At 41.5% G+C, this 16,771-nt stretch overlaps 1 protein-coding gene across 1 annotated transcript; it reads right to left on the reverse strand.

Annotated features, from left to right (window-relative positions):
* Positions 1-15,216: 15,216 nt before the first annotated feature.
* Positions 15,217-16,008, reverse strand: LOC149199258 (uncharacterized). Its single transcript, XM_089400513.1, has one exon. It carries the CDS (start codon positions 16,006-16,008, stop codon positions 15,217-15,219), a length of 792 nt encoding a protein of 263 aa, XP_089256639.1.
* Between the last annotated feature and the right edge of the window lie 763 nt (positions 16,009-16,771).

The raw sequence follows: 16,771 nt of genomic DNA on the forward strand, positions 1-16,771 counted from the left end.
AGTTAGAAGTCTTTCTGAAGTCATGCAAGAGTTATCTCTTAAATTAAGGAGATAAGATTTAGTTGTAACTAGTTAACTCAGTTTACTGAGTTAAGTCCAGTTAAATTAGTTCCAAACTATTTGAAGAACTAATAGTGATTTAACAATCAGTTGATGCATTAATGCATTCAACTAGTGCTACTCCAGTTAACTGAAGATTCCCTCATCAGAAACTCATGCATGTCTATTATGAGAAAGACCCAGTTGAGATTAATGTTCAAGGACAATGTACTATTAGTTGCATGTGTTTTATCATGGAGAAAACTCATGCATGCAGTCAAGGATTCATCCCTGAGGATTGCGCAGTTTTGAAGGCTTGTTTTTCCACTTGGTAATAGGATAATCATCCATAAGGAACAGTGCAAGGAAATAGGATCTTGGAGGGCAGAGAGGAAGGCTAGAGAGAAGCCAAGATTGCCTGTGAGCATCTGTGAGGATTGTACTAAGAGCTGGCTAGCTGTGAGAGCTAACACTTTCTATAATTCCTATGTATTTCCACCATGTATGATAATACAATAGTGTGGGGTTTTTATCTGATACTTTCCCCAAAGTATTTTCTTGTGTATTATGCCATTGATTCTTCTTCTTTTGGTTATATTGTTCAGCTCGATCTTTAAGCTTCCGCAAATTGATAGTAGAAGTAGGTTATAGTATTTTTCTTTGATTTATAGTGCATTATCGGGTTAACCTATCACATATTTTCTACATGGTATCAGAGCTGTGAACAATATACTGAGAAGAGAATTCGAAGTTTGAAGTTCAGGGTTGGAAGTGCAAATCGAATTCATATCATACTTCAAGATTGGCCAGTGGCGTTCTATGGCTTGAGACTTGAGTATGACTTGGAAGGTAGCTCGAATTACATAACATGGAAAGATATAATGGAGGTTGTACTAGAAGACAATGGCTTGAAGGAATTCATTGATCAAGAAATCCCAAAGCCAGCTTCAACTAACGCACAAGAGTTGGCTGAGTGGAAGAAGTGTGTGGCGAAGGTGAGACGGATCATCCTTGAGGGAGTTCGAGACCATATTGTCTCGAGTCTCCATGGGAAGGATACTCCATTTTCAATGTGGAAGACATTGAAGGACCTCTACCAGAACATTAGCGACTAGACGAAATTGACACTCAAGGATAAGCTTCGAAGAATCAAGATGGAGAAGGGTGATACTATTTCCACATATCTGAACAAGTTCACCACCTGCAGAGATGAGCTTGGAAATGTGGGAATAACTACTGCCAATGATGATATGGTGAGCCTTGCTCTCCTTAGCCTTCCAAAGAGTTGGAATAGCTACCAAGACTCTGTGAATGGAAGGGAGAAATTGTCAGATTGGGAACGACTGTGGTCGGATCTTATGCAGGAGGAGATCAGGAGGAGCACATGATATGGTTCTTCATCCAAGAATGATGATGAAGAAAATCTGGCCTTAGCAAGTAATGCAAGCAAAGGGAAGGGGAAGGCTTCCCATTTCAAATCGAATTCTTCTCATGGAGGGAAGAAGGGTGACATGTCTAAAGTAAGATGCTTTAATTGTCACAAGATGGGACATTATGTGACTAATTTCCCATCGAAGAAGTCCAAGAAGGGATCCTCGGAAGGATCGGAAGGTGAGGCATTAGCCTCTCAGTTCAAAATGGAATTTACCCTCATCGCATGCATGGTGTCATCGATGATGGGTTGTGTCTGGTATCTTGATAGTGGAGCCTCATTCCACATGACCGGTGATAAAAATTTATTCAGTGCCTTGGAGGAGAAAGACCTCAAGATGTGCATAGAGATGGGTGACGATGGAAGGTATAGTGTTTCAGGAGTGGGCACGGTTGCTTTTCAGAGGGAGCATGGAGCTCCTCTCACCTTGACAGATGTGATGTATGTGCCTGGACTGAAGAAGAACTTGGTATCGATCACGATGTTGGAGGAAAAAGGCTATGATGTTGTCTTTAGTAAAGGAAAGGTGTTCCTAAGACACATAGCCATGGGTCAAACCAAGATGATAAGGATTCGGGTGAAGAATCTCTATAAACTAGAGGCAGATGATTGTGTAGCATTGAGTACGAAAGAAGAATTGGTAAAAAGCCAAGACATTGGCGAGTTGTGGCACAGGCGGTTGGGCCATTTGCATCATGGTGCTTTGAAGATAATGCAGCAGATATCTACATGACTTCCCAAAGGTAAGCTTGAGAAAGTTGACACATGCAAAGGTTGTACCTTTAGAAATTACACTAAGTCTTCTTTTCATGATCGAGACAGTTAAGCAAAGGCTATCTTAGAGCGATTTCATATTGATTTGTGTGGACCATTCTCGACGGCATCCACAGCGAAGCAAAGGTATTATGTGATTTTCACTGATGACTATTCTCATAAATGCTGGATTTATTTCATGCAGAAGAAGGACAAAACTTTCACAAAGTTTTGTGAGTTCAAAGCTTTGGTCGAGAAAGAGTCAGGGAAGAATATCAAGGCCTTGAGAAGCGACAATGGTGGAGAATATGTCTCTCAAGTGTTTAAGGACTTCTGTGCAGCGGAAGGAATTAAACGAGAATTGATGGCACCTCAAAACCCACATCAGAATGAGGTGGCCAAGAGGAAGAACATAACTATTGTAGGGGAAGCACGGGCAATGCTGCATGACCAAGGCCTACCACTTCACTTGTGGACTGAGGCATGCAACACAATGGTCTATTTGCAGAATAGAAGCCCGCATCGCATACTTGGGATGAAGACACTAGAGGAAGATTTCTCCGATAAGAGACCATATGTGGGTCACTTAAGGATCTTTGATTCATCTTGTAGAAATTCCCACTGTAGATCAACAGATTATGCAATATACTAAAGCAAAATACAAGATCTACTTCTACAACAAACTTTGTGGAAGCTTAATCGAATTGAGCAAGATCAATGAGAACACATATAACTGAGAATGAGAAATCAATCACACATAACACAGAACAAATAACCCAGGGAAAGCCTCAGCCTAAAACCCCAATATCTGTATTATCATACAAGTTGAAATATGTTCAAGTTACAAAAGAATCAGCTCACAAGCTATCCTGCTCTCTCTGCAATCAAAACAATACAGCTCACAGATTGAGTATACACTACATATGCCTTCCCTCAGCCCTCCAAGCCTCCTATTTCCTTGCGCAGTTTTTCTTGGGGTCCAGTGATGCCACATGTGTGAATTGGCCTCATCACACTTACAAAAACTGAAGAAGTAACCGCGCAATCCTCAAGGAGAGAATTCCTTCTGCATGAAAGAGATATTCACAATAGATTATTCCTGCAACTGATATTACATTGTCCCTCCATCTGATGTCAACTGGGTCTCTGTCTGAACTGACATGCATGAGTTATTTATGAGAGAATATTTAGTTATCTGAAGTGCAGCAGTTACATGCATGCATGCATTAACTAACTGAACTCACAATTAATTCAAAAAACTTTTTGAATTAATCTAACTGGACTTGACTTAGTTAACTAAGCCAACTAATTACAACTCAATATTACAACTCATCCTTATCTCTTTAACTGATGGATAAATTCCTCAATCAATGGAGAAACTATTGCATGTCCCCACATAGACTTCATGTTTGATTTTCTACAACTAATTAACTCATGGTGAATTAATTAATTATTTTACAAATAGCTGCTAAGATCAAATTCGAATTTTTACTTCTCTATTTTAGTTCAGGGACTAACTAAAATAGGAAGGTATCCCGAAATGCTATTTATAGTGGTACTAAATTTAGCACTTCTATATTTAGCATTTCTTATTGCTATTTTCAACACTCCCTCTCAACAAGAAAGGAATTATCAGTAACCCCAATCCTGTCTCTGTGGAACTTGAACTTGCATTTTGACAATGCCTTCATCAAAATATTTGCATCTGTTCCTCGATTGAAACATACAGCAACAACATGATCCTCTTGACCACACAGTCTCAAAGATGGTGATACTGGATATCAATGTGCTTGGACCTGTCATGAAAAACTGGATTCTCAAAGAGTTTGATACAACTCTGATTATCACAGTAGATCACGGTTGGATCCATCCTCTGACCAAACAATCCCACTAGAATCTTCTGCATGCAAATGGCCTCACATGCAACCTGACTAGCAAGCATGTATTCAGCCTCTAATGAGCTAAGTGAAATTGATCTATGTTTCATGTTGTACCAGGAAACTGTAGCTAAACCAAGGTTGAAGATTCCTCCAGAAGTGCTCTTCCGGTCTAATGGATTCCCTGCCCAATCCTCATCTATGAAGCCTTGAAGCTTCACTCCCTTTGTTCGTATGTACCATAATCCGAACTGAGATGTTCCTCTGAGGTATCTTAGCATATGCTTCGCTGCCTTCCAAAATAGCTTGGTAGGTTGAACCATAGCTTGACTCAGTTGGTTCACCGCAAAGCATAAGTCGGGTCGTGCGTTCACTAGATACATAAGTGAACCCACCAGCTATCGATAAACAGTAGCAGCTACTACCTCACCTTAAGTAGCATCCTCCTTCCTCCAGTTCCCAGCTAGAGGAGTATGCATGGGCTTACACTTCTCCATGTGAAAGCGCCTGAGTATCTCATTGGCATAATTTCCTTGGACACAAATACTTCACCATCTTTCTGCCACACCTCCATGCCTAGAAATTAGTGCATAAGACCCATGTCTTTCATTTCAAACTCTCTTGCAAGGTCCTCCTTACAAGACTATATCCGCTGATCATCACCTATCAAAATCAGATCATCGACATAAAGAACAATGATCAATGGTTTACCTTCTATCATGATGTGGTAAAGGTTTGCATCTACTTCACTCTTGGTGAAGCCCAACCCAGTGAAATAGTTGTCGATCCTAGTGTACCAAGCACGGGGTGCTTGCTTCAGCCTATACAAAGCCCTCTTGAGTCAACACACATGCGACTCACGATCAAAGTTCTAAAAACCCTCTGGTTGCTCAATGTAGACCTCCTCCTCAATCTTCCCATTGAGGAATGTTGTCTTCACGTCCATCTGATGGATCTTCAAACCCATCTGAGCTGATAGTGCCAACATCGATCTGATAGATGAGTACCTTGTTACTGGAGCAAAGGTCTCATCGTAGTCGATCCCCTCAACCTGTGAGAAACCTCAGGAAACAAACCTTGCCTTATGTTTCTCAACACTGCCATCAACTGCCTACTTTACCTTGTAAAGCCATCTGGAACTCACAAGTGACTTGCCTTGAGGTCTTGGGACAACATCCCACACACTGTTCCGAATGATAGAGTTGTACTCCTCTACCATTGCATCAACCCAGACTAGTTGTTGCACTACCTCCTCGAATGAAGAAGGTTCGATATCTACACACTCTCCAACCAGGGCCATGTACCCAGTGTACCACTTGGGTGACCTCCTCTGTCTGTGCTGAGAAGATGATTGTCCCACATTCTCCTACGCATCCAGCATCAACCTGTCAACTTCCCTTAAGTGTTTCTACCCATCTCTGGAAGTCTCAACATGAGTGGATGTCTCCACTCCCAGATCCTCTGCATGCGGCTACTCCACATCAATCTAAGACTCCTCCTCCTTAGGAACTGAAATTTCCTCCTCTACATGCAACTTGAGCTCCCTCTCAAGTGATAATTGCATGGATTTCTACACGTCGAACTTCAGATCCCTGCATACCATTGTCCTCTGACTGGTAGGTAGGTACACCTGATAGTTGTGGGGTGTGTCCATGTACCCCACAAGTATTACCAACTCAGCTGTTGGATCCAGTTTCTTTCGGGCATCTTTGGTCACATGATAGTAAACTAATGATCCAAAGATTCAGAAGTGACTCACATCTGGTCACTTCCTCGAAAAGGCCTACATAGGTGTCTTCATTCCCAGTATATGATGCGGGCTTCTGTTCTACAAGTATGTTGTTGTATTGCATGCCTCAGCCCACAAATGCAGTGGTAGGCTTTGTTCATGCAACATCTCTCAAGTTGCTCTCACAATCGATCTGTTCTTCCTTTCGGCCACCCCATTCTGCTGTGAGTTATGGGGTGATATCAATTCCCGTTTATTCCTTCTGCAGCGCAGAAGTCTTTAAACTATTGGGAGACATACTCTCCACCATTATCGCTATGCAAGGCTTTTATTTTCTTTCCAAATTCTTTTTCTTCCAAGGCTTTAAACTCACAAAACCCCAAGAAGGTCTGATCCTTCTTTTGCATAAAGTAGATCCAACATCTACGAGAAAAATCATCAGTAAAAATAACATAGTACCTTTGTTTAGTGGTGGAGACTGTAGATAAAGGTCCACAAACATCCGAGTGAACTCACTCCAGGATTTCTCCAGTTCTACTATCTCAATAGAGAAAGGAAGATTTCGCATACTTACAGAAGGTACAACCTTTGCATGTATTCGTATGCTCCATTTTTCCCTTGGGTAGCCCGGTAGAAATCTATTGCATGATCTTCAAGGCTCCATGGTGCAAGTGGCCCAGTCTTCTATGCCATAACTCGCGAACATCTTGGCTCTGCACCATCTCAGCTTTGGAACTCAATGCAGCACAGTCGTCTACCTCCAGTACCAATATGCCTCAGGAATACTTTTCCTTTACTAAAGACTGCAGCATAGCCTTTATCTTCTAGCATAGCAACAGACACAAGATTCTTCTTCAGACCTGGTACATACTTTACATCAGTCAGGGTGAGGGGAGCTCCATGCTCCCTCTGAAACACAATCGTACCTTCACCTAAAACACGGTACTTTCCATCATTTCCCATCTCGATCCAAATATGGAGATCCTTCTCCTCTAAGGTACTGAAAATATTCTTGTCACCTGACATGTGGAATGAAGCTCCACTATCCAAGTACCACACACATCCCACCATGGATGAAACCATGCATGTGATAAGAGAGAAATCCAACTCAAACTGTGAGGCTAGTGCCTCACCATTAGATCCCTTCAAGGATCCCTTCTCGGATTTCTTATGTGGACAATTCGTAGCATAATGGCCCACTTCGTGACAATGAAAGCATCGCACTTTCAATTTGTCAAACTTCTTCCCACCATTGGAACAACCGGATTTGGGATGAAGTGCCTTCCCTTTCCCTTTCCTCGCCTTACTCGCTAAGGCTAGATTTTCCTCATCATCTTGCTTTGATGAGGATCCATTTTTGGTGCTTCTTCTTATCTCCTCCTGCATCAGATCCGACGAAAGTCGTTCCTAATATGGAAGCTTTTCTCTTTCATTAACTGAGTCTTGGTAGTTATGCCAGCTCTTAGGAAGACTGAGGAGTGCAAGACTCACCCTGTCATCATCAGCAGTCATGATCCCTACACTTCCAAGCTCATCCCTGCAAGTGGTGAGCTTGTTCAGATATGTAGAGATCATGTCGCCCTTTTCACGCTTGATTTTCCGAAGCTTGTCTTTTAGCGCCAGCTTCCTCTGATCGTTGTTGTTCTGATATAGATCTTTCAATGTTTTCCACGTCAAAAATGGTGTCTCCTTCCCATGGAGGCTCGAGACAATGTGTTCTTGAACTCCCTCCAGAAGGATTCTTCTTGATCTAGCCACATATTTATTTCATTCCGCCAATTCTGTAGCATCAGTCGGCTTGGGGACTTCTTGATCAATGAAGTCCTTTAGATTGTTATCCTCTAATACTGCTTCCATGTGATCCTTCCATGCTATATAATTTGAACTGCCATCAAGAGCATATTTGATTCTTAAACCGTTGAACGCCATTGGTGAAATTGAGATGTGATAAGAACTTTATTTCTATATTCAAGAACCACAGACTTCGAACTTCTCCCTTCTTGTATATTGTTCTTCACCTTGATCACCTTTGCTCCGATACCATGTAGAAATTCTCACTGTAGATCAACAGATTATGCAATATACTGAAGCAAAATACAAGATCTGCTTCTACAACAAACTTTGCGGAAGCTTAATCGAATTGATCAAGATCAATGAGAACACATATAACTGAGAATGAGAAATAAATCACACATAACACAGAAGAAATAACCTGGGGAAAGCCTCAGCCTAAAACCCCAATCTCTGTATTATCATACAAGTGGAAATATGTTCAAGTTACAAAAGAATCAGCTCACAAACTATCCTGCTCTCTCTGCAATCAAAACAATACAACTCACAGACTGAGTAGACACTACATATGCCTTCCCTCAGCCCTCCAAGCCTCCTATTGCCTTGCGCAGTTTTTCTTGAGGTCCAGTGATGCCACATGTGTGAATTGGCCTCATCACACTTACAAAAACTGAAGAAGTAACTGCGCAATCCTCAAGGAAAGAATTCCTTCTGCATGCAAGAGATATTCAGAATAGAATATTCCTACAACTGATATTACACTGACCCTCCATCTAATCTCAACTGGGTCTCTGTCTGAACTGACATGCATGAGTTATTTATGAGAGAATATTCAGTTATCTGAAGTGCAGCAGTTACATGCATGCATGCATTAACTAACTGAACTCACAATTAATTCAACAAACTATTTGAATTAATCTAACTGGACTTGACTCAGTTAACTGAGCCAACTAATTACAACTCAATATTACAACTCATCCTTATCTCTTTAACTGATGGATAAATTCCTCAATCAATGGAGAAATTGTTGCATGTCCCCACATAGACTTCATGTTTGATTTTCTACAACTAATTAACTCATGGTGAATTAATTAATTATTTTACAAATAGCTGCTAAGATCAAATTTGAATTTTTACTTCTCTATTTTAGTTCAGGGACTAACTAAAATAGGAAGATATCCTGAAATGCTATTTATAGCAGTACTAAATTTAGCACTTTTATATTTAGCATTTCTTATTGCTATTCTCAACACATCGGTATATTTCCATGTGACAAAGGATGCACGGAAGAATCTTGCGCCAACAGCAGAGTTGGGGATATTTGTGTGGTACACTAATACACCTCACAGTGGTTCGTAGAGATCTCAAGTTTGATGAGCACAAGGCCATGCAAGTTTCCCTTCAGAGGGAGGTCCAACTACAGGCCGTTGAGGAACTATTGGTTCCCAAGGAGGAGGAGCCTCAGACAGATGCAGAGCAGCCACATGCAGAGGTTTCGGGAGTGGAGACATCCACTAAAGCAGAGTCTTCCAGAGATGTACGGAAGCGCACAAGAGAAGCTGACAGATTTTTGGAGGATGCGAGAGAGAATGTGGGAGCACCATATTCTCAGCGCAGACAAAGGAGGTCACCTGAGGGGTACACTGGATACGTGGCCCTTGCTGGGGAATGTAATGAGACATAGCCATCTTCCTTTGAGGAAGCAGTGTAGCAACCGATTTTGGTTGATTGCATGGTGGAGGAGTATGACTCCATAGTTTGGAACAGTGTTTGGGACGTGGTTCCGAGACCAAAGAACAAGTCAGTTGTGAGTTCTCGATGGCTTTACAAGGTAAAGCAAGCTGCTGATGGTAGTGTAGAGAAGCATAAGGCAATATTTGTTTCCCGTGGCTTTTCACAGGTCAAGAGGATCATGTTGTTGTAGTATATTTTCACAGAGGAACAAGATGCTGACATTTTGACAAAGGCATTGTCAAAGTGTAAATTCGAGTTCCATAGAGACAGGATCGGGGTGGCAGATAATCCCTTTCCTTTTGAGAGAGAGTGTTGAAATATGGCAACAATAATATTCCAATTTAATTTGTCCTTCAATTAAATTGTGAATTAAAATCAAATTTAGTCTTAACAGCTACTTGGAAATAATTAATTTATTTATTTTAAATTAATTAGTTGGAGAAATTCAAGTTAGAAGTCTTTCTAAAGTCATGCAAGATAATAAGCCCCATAAATGGGTAATTATATGGGCTCATTCTGCCTCTTAATTTGACTTAATCCACCATTCTCATTATTTTATTGCATGCTTTTGATTATATTTATGCTAATAGAGTGAATTGGGTTAGTCATTATGCCATGAAGTCTAATGTGTGCTTTATGCAGATTTTCTGGTCAATTTTGGACAAAGTCAAAGGATTTATGAGCATTTGGCAGCCAATATTCAAGAAAATAGGGAAGAGGATTTGTAGGGGGGTGTCACCTTAATTTATGAACCCTTACCTCGAATTGTCCATCAGAAACTCGGAGCACGAGTAGCCACATTAGTGCATCCAAGGGGCAGCCAAGCAAGTAAAGAAGGACTACTGTTTATCTGTAGTTCTGGGAAGCTAAGCTCCTTGATTTTAGGAGGGTTGTTAAAGGATTCCATTTGTATAAATAGGGGGGCTTAGAGCCTCAGTAGGTTAGCCAGTTATTAGTAGAATTTTCGCACTTTTGTGCAGCTCTTGTTCAGCTCATTTTCGAGCTTATTTTTGTGAACAGTTGATGTAATGTGACTTTTATTTTGATAATGGAGATGACATATTTTCTGAGCCGGCATTGATTTCTTTCAGAGGGCTGAAGCTCTTGGGTTAGGGCCCAACCCAAGCTACCCAGCACCTCTTGCCTTGTACTTATATGTTTTTTCTTCAGTTCATGAGTTAATTGCTATTACATGAATGCATTTTACCTTGTTTAGATTAGGTTGCTTTTCATGGTTTGCATACCTGCTTTTGTTTCAGTTGCTGAAGTAGGTTCACATAGTGATAGGCTAAGATTCAAAAAGGAAAACAACTAGTCCTGATCTCTTTTCTCCCTTCCTGGGATCATGATTTGAGGTCATGGCACCATTGCTGCCACCAAAAACACAATTTTGCTCTTCCATGCAATTTCTAGTGTGATGACTTGATTTGAAAGTTAATGTATTTCTTCAGATTCAGTTTGCCAAGATCATTCCCTATTTTTACAGTAGATCTCTTTGCATGCTTTTCTATTCAAAGGTTATTGTTTAGCATTTTTTGTTTCTAGGTCAGAAATTAGGTCACGTAGAAATAGTTATGTTTTCATGGTATAGCTAGTCCTTTCTTTGATCAGTTTTTGTAAGTAGATGTGCAGATCTCTTGCAGGACACCTCCACTCACCATACATCCATGAAGCAGCCAACATCATCTCACTTCTCACATATTTCCCAAGTCATTCGCAACATTTCACCAATCTTCCCTAATTTCTGCATTTTTTCCATAAGCTTTCCTCTTGCCATTTGAACAAATCCAACCATCCTCTTCTTTCTTGATCTTCCTTGACAAGCTCCAGACGCCTTAACACACCCCTCTAGTCTTCATCTACCCTTTCCCACCATTTCGCCACCTTCAAAACCTCCAAAAACAGCTCTCAGCATCCTCCTGTAGATCCCCTACAACCTCCTATAGAATTTTCTGCAAGTGATTTTTCGAAATTTGATTGCAATGGAGGCCTTTAGAAGGGTGCTAGAGGCTTCTTAGGACTCCTCCACACCTTCCTACACCCCTGCAAAAACCAAATCCACCCTCCATTGCCACCAAACCTCTGCCACAATCACAAACAGATAAATTACAAGCATAATAATTTCACATAAAAACACTCAAAAACACAAAAAGATGTTTTCTTCTCATTTCCTTTCAGAAGTAGCTTGAATAGATGCAATTTACCTTTTCAGTAGTCAATGGCACTCATTTCATCAGTTTTCATCTCTTTTCCTACAAAAGTAGGGTTAGTTGGAAAAATTAGGGTTTGCTAGGGTTTGTGTTACACTTCAGTCTTCTTTCTTTTTCTACAAGTAGAATAGTCTCTGTAGAGTTAGCTTTCTTTCATCACAGTTAAAAGCTTCTTCTGGAAACTCATAGAAGTTGGCTTGAGCTCCTAGTGATCTTGTGCCAGTTGACCAAGTGATAGCTTGCAGTAAGAGCTAGTACTTGTGCATACAGCACCATTGCTTCCAAGTTTGTTACGAACTACTGGGTTGATAAAAGTAAAGTAGAAAGCCCTAGGAGTTGCAGCATTATTGCTACAATACTGGTGCTCACCACTTTTTGGCGCCATTTTCGAGGAAGCATCAGAGTATTTTTATTTTTTTTTAACTGAAATGGTTGTGTTTATTGAATATTCCAGGTTGGGCAAAGCCTAATCAACCAAAATACAATTCTTGGATTTTACATGAGCTCCTCTCCCAGTTAAGGGATGATTGCCGTTTTCCAAGCACCTGCATTTATGCTGATGATTCCATTTTGCTAAGTGCATCCTATGTTTTCCAATCTATCCGCTTCCTTGTTTAGATCTCTGAGAATGTGAAATGTTTGCACTGAGGAGAAGTCCTTCAGGATTATGCTCACTCTTGAGAGCTGTTTGTTTAACGCTGGATCCTTAAACCTTTTCTTGCTTATTAATGACTTTATCAGCAATTCTGAATCCCCAAAAATAAGGATTTCTCTTTGGCTTTCTTTTCTGGCTAATTGGCAAGCTTTTAGGAGACTAAGAACTTCAGCCTGATTGTTGGTTTTCATTCCTAGTCCCCAGCGGAAATCTTCTTTTTCTCTGCTCGGATAGAAGATTACCCCCCCTGCTCCTGATGTGCCTAGATTGCCTTTTGAGGCACCATCAAAGAAGATAGTGCACTTGCCCTGGGATTTCCACCATTGCTGAAATCCATCCTTGGATTCTCGAATTTGCAACCTTTCCTTATGGGCTGGCCGAATGATTGTTGAAGGTCTGGTGTTGTAAGAGAAGTCATCCAGCCATGCCCTTTCCTCTGTTCGAAGGGAGTTCTCATTTTTTACTGTCGAATGTTTCAGGGTTTCTAAAAGGAGTTACTTTTCCTGTTCCGCCACTTTTTCTGCTAGTATTTCATTTTGGTTGAAGATGATTTCGTTTCGGGCTAGCCATAGCTTCCAGCATACATATTTTGGGGCAGCAATCCAAACCTTATACCATAGAGATTTTCCAGTGATATTGTGAGAATAACTGGCTTTCCAAGTGGAGAACATATCTGCAATTGTACTGTGAGTTGAGGGTCTCACATTTAGTCTAGTTAGAAAGATAGACCAAGCCTTCTTAGCGTATTCACAATTAATAAACATATGATCTGAAGTTTCCAGTGCATTTTTGCATAGAACACATCGATGGGGGCCTGCTATATTCCTCTTACACAGGTTTTCTCCGGTCAGGATTTTGTTATGGAACAGAGTCCAAAAGAAAAAATTGATCTTGGGAATGCTAAAACTGTCCCAAACCTGCTTCCACACTTCTTTCGGATGAGGCGAATCCTTTTTGCTTTGCATCTGTAGGTATCCTTGTCTTGCTGTGTATACCCCCGTCTTTCCCCATCCCCAGGTGTCTTCTTCATCTTTATGAACTGGAGCGAAGTCTGAAATTGCCTCTTTGAGGGCGTGTAGTTGAGGGATTAAATGCGCTGGTGCCTTGGGAAAAATCCAGCGTTGCCATTCTCCTTTATTATCCCAGCCAGAGATGTCTTCGATCTTTCTAATTCCTTTTGATTGTAGCCATGTTCTAATCTCTGCGATTTCACTGTTTTCTTTCAGAGGAGGGTGGCCCATGACTCTGTCTTTCCATAGCAGAGTGTTTTTGCCATTCCCAGGAATTTTGTACAGGTGAGTTCTGAAGAAATCGATGCCTTTGCTGCATAGCTTCCAGGCTTGCGTTCCTTTTGGAGCTTTCTCCGGGATGAAGGATCTGATTGACTGGTGTTTGAGGTATTTGTATTTTAATATCTGGCTGACTGGGTGATTGGGCTCAGCAAGAAATTGCCACAGTAATTTACAACCCAACACTACGTTTGCTTGTAGAGGGTCTCGGATTTGGAGGCCGCCTTCCTCTATAGGTCTTTTCGTTGTTTCCCATTTAATTAGATGGAACCTGTTATCATTTCCTCGCCCGCCATTCCACAGGAAATTTCGCATGAGGCTGGAGATTTGGTCTGAGATTTGCTTTGGGGCCAGCATTAAGGAGGCCTGAAACGTTGGCAATGCAGAGAGGACCGATCTAATGAGCGTGAGTTTACCTCCTGTGGTAAGCCAATAGCCCCCCCACCCTGCGATCTTTTTCTTAAATTTCGATATCACCTCTTCCCACAGTTGATTCCTGTTGGATCCCATTGTTATTGGGAGACCCAAGTATTTGAACTTGTCCCAATCTGCGTATCCGTTGAAACCCAGGTCGCTGGAAATTCTGTTGATAGCTTGCTGCTCTGTATTCCATCCATAGACAACGCTTTTCCTTTCGCTGATTAACGCTCCAGAGATGCTGCAGTATTTTTTGAGTATGATTCTGAAGGAGTTCCCAATTCGTGGAGATGCGCCCCCAAGCAACAGTGAGTCATCAGCAAACAGCGCGTGGTTCATTGGTTCGATTTCTTTCACAATTCTGATTCCAGGGAGGTTACCATTCTGTCTTTCCATGATCAATTTTCTGCTCAAGGAATCTGCCATCAGGATGTAAAGAAATGGAGACAGGGGGCAGCCCTGCCTCAGTCCCCTGGTGGCTAAAAAGAAATCTGTTGGTCTCCCATTTACCATTGGAGCTATCCAGATCTTCTCTAGGCAGGCTTTAATTAAATTTATAAAGTCCTGATTAAATCCAAAGGCTGAAAGGACCCTGTACAGAAAGGAGCGGTTAACTCTATCAAAAGCATTACACATATCCAGTTTTATAAGCATACCTTGTTCTTTGCGTGAATGGCTCGAGTGCAGGGCTTCTTGGACTTGGATAACATTGTCCAGGATGTGTCTTCCTTTCACAAATCCCCCTTGGGCTGGAGAAATGAGCTTTTGCAGGAGAGGCTTGATTCTGCTCGCCAGAAGTTTGGCCACTATCTTGTAGGACGCATTGCACAGTGAGATCGGCCTGTATCTGTCCAATGATCCTGGATTTGTTTCCTTAGGTATTAGAGTGAGAAAGGTTGAGTTAATTCCGCCCCCAATCTTTGCCTTTCTCATAAATCCACGTATCATTCTGAGGAGATCAGGTTTGATTAACTCCCAACAGATTCTATAAAAGTGGATTGAAAATCCATCAGGTCCTGGCACTTTGTCTGGCTCCATAGACCAGACAATGTTGGATACCTCTTCTTCCGTGACTGAGCTCGTAAGGTTTTCATTATCCTCCGTGCTGATTAGCTTTGGTATATTTGCGAGGAACTCTGATATATCTTCCTCACTCCCATCCTTTTCTGCTGTAAGGAGAGTCTGGAAATGTTTCACAGCAGCTTCCTTGATTTGGCCAAATCCTTTGCAAACCTTTCCATCAGATGTGGTGATTTCTGCTATGTGGTTTTGAGTAAGTCGAGCCCTGTACTATCTATGAAGGTATGTGGTGTTTCTGTCCCCAGCTTTAAGCCACAAGCTGCGGGACTTTAGGCGCCAGTACTCTTCCTCGCTTCTGAAGGAGCAATATGTTTTCCTTTGTGCAGATTTTTCTTGGTCTAAATCCATGGGGCAGATATCTTTCTCTTCCAAATCAAATTGCATTTCTTCCAACTGGGTGACAGCCTCTTTCCTCTGGCTGGTGGGAGTTTTCATAGGTTTCTTTATCCATTCTTTTAGGGCCTTCTTTGCATTTTTCATTTTTTGCTCCCACACATAACTTGGGGAACCTGAAACTTCTGTTCTCCATGCTGTTTGAACTGTTTCAAAGAATCCTTCTCTTTCCACCCAGAGAGGACTGAAGCAAAATGGGAGAGGGCCTAGGTCTTCTTCATCTTTCAGGCAGAGTAGAACGGGTTTGTGATCCGAGATGAGCTTTGGAAGAATCTTATTGATGACTATTCTTTTCCCCATCATTATAGTGTTGCTGATGAGGAATCTATCCAGCCTTGCTGCGATATGATTTTCTCCTGTTCTATTGTTGGTCCAAGTGTATTTTCCTTTGACTGGCTTGAAATCTACTAAATCCCTCTGTAATATCATATTCTCCACTGTGGTGAGAAAAGGGTCTCTTGAGTAAGTCCCTCCTCTCTTCTCTTTAGGATCAAGAATTATATTCAGGTCGCCTCCTATAACTATGTTCCTGGGATTGATATGATCTAGAAACTCCGAGAGTGTCTTCCAGCACTCTTTCTTTTCCTCGTAGTGAACAGGAACATACATATTAAACAAGGCTAGGTTGAGATTGCTTGCTATGTGGCGCAGTTCTGTAAATATCTAGTGCTGGGTCTCGAAGGAACTTTCTAGGGAAAAGGAGTTTTTTGCCCAGAATGTTCCTATTCCTCCAGCCATGCCTCTTGCACTGACAACCTTTCCAGAGTCGAATTTTCATTTGGTGTTACTGGTATTTAGAAGGATCTCCCCTTCTACCTTTGTTTCTTGGAGCATGAGGATGTCTGTGGGTTCCATTTTCAACAGATCTTTTATGGCTTCTGCCTTAGTGGGATTCCCCAAACCCCTGCAGTTCCAAGAAATCAGCTGCATCATTTACCACTTGTTGGGGTAGGCCCTCCTCCCTTGGGGGCCCTTGGCCTAGTATTCCTCCCAAGTGTCATCTCTATGGTAGCTTGACTACCAAGGGTTTTTTTCCTTTCTGAATCTTCTTCCCTGGTTTCCCTGTTTGTTCTTCTTCCGACCTTTTTTGTTGGCCTCTCAAATGTTTCATCATCTAATGAGCCTGTATTCTCTGTATTTTTCTTCTTTGGTTTGATTATATCTGCATAAGAAGGGGAGGAAGTATTACTTGGGGTTGGGATTGGGTTATTACCTGGCTCTAAGGTGTCGTTATTCTCCAGTTGAGGTGGATCTTCTCACTCTTTCTCTGGAGGATCCTTCAGATATTCAAAGGGGTTTTTGTCCCCCTCAATGCTGATTGTATCTCTGCTTCCAGTGTTTTGATTGCTTGCACTTTCATGTCCTACTTTAT

This window comes from Pinus tabuliformis, chromosome 2_1 (assembly GCF_031772625.1).
Source record: "Pinus tabuliformis cultivar Carrire ecotype Pingquan chromosome 2_1, CPIR1, whole genome shotgun sequence".
NCBI classification, from domain to species: Eukaryota; Viridiplantae; Streptophyta; class Pinopsida; order Pinales; family Pinaceae; genus Pinus; species Pinus tabuliformis.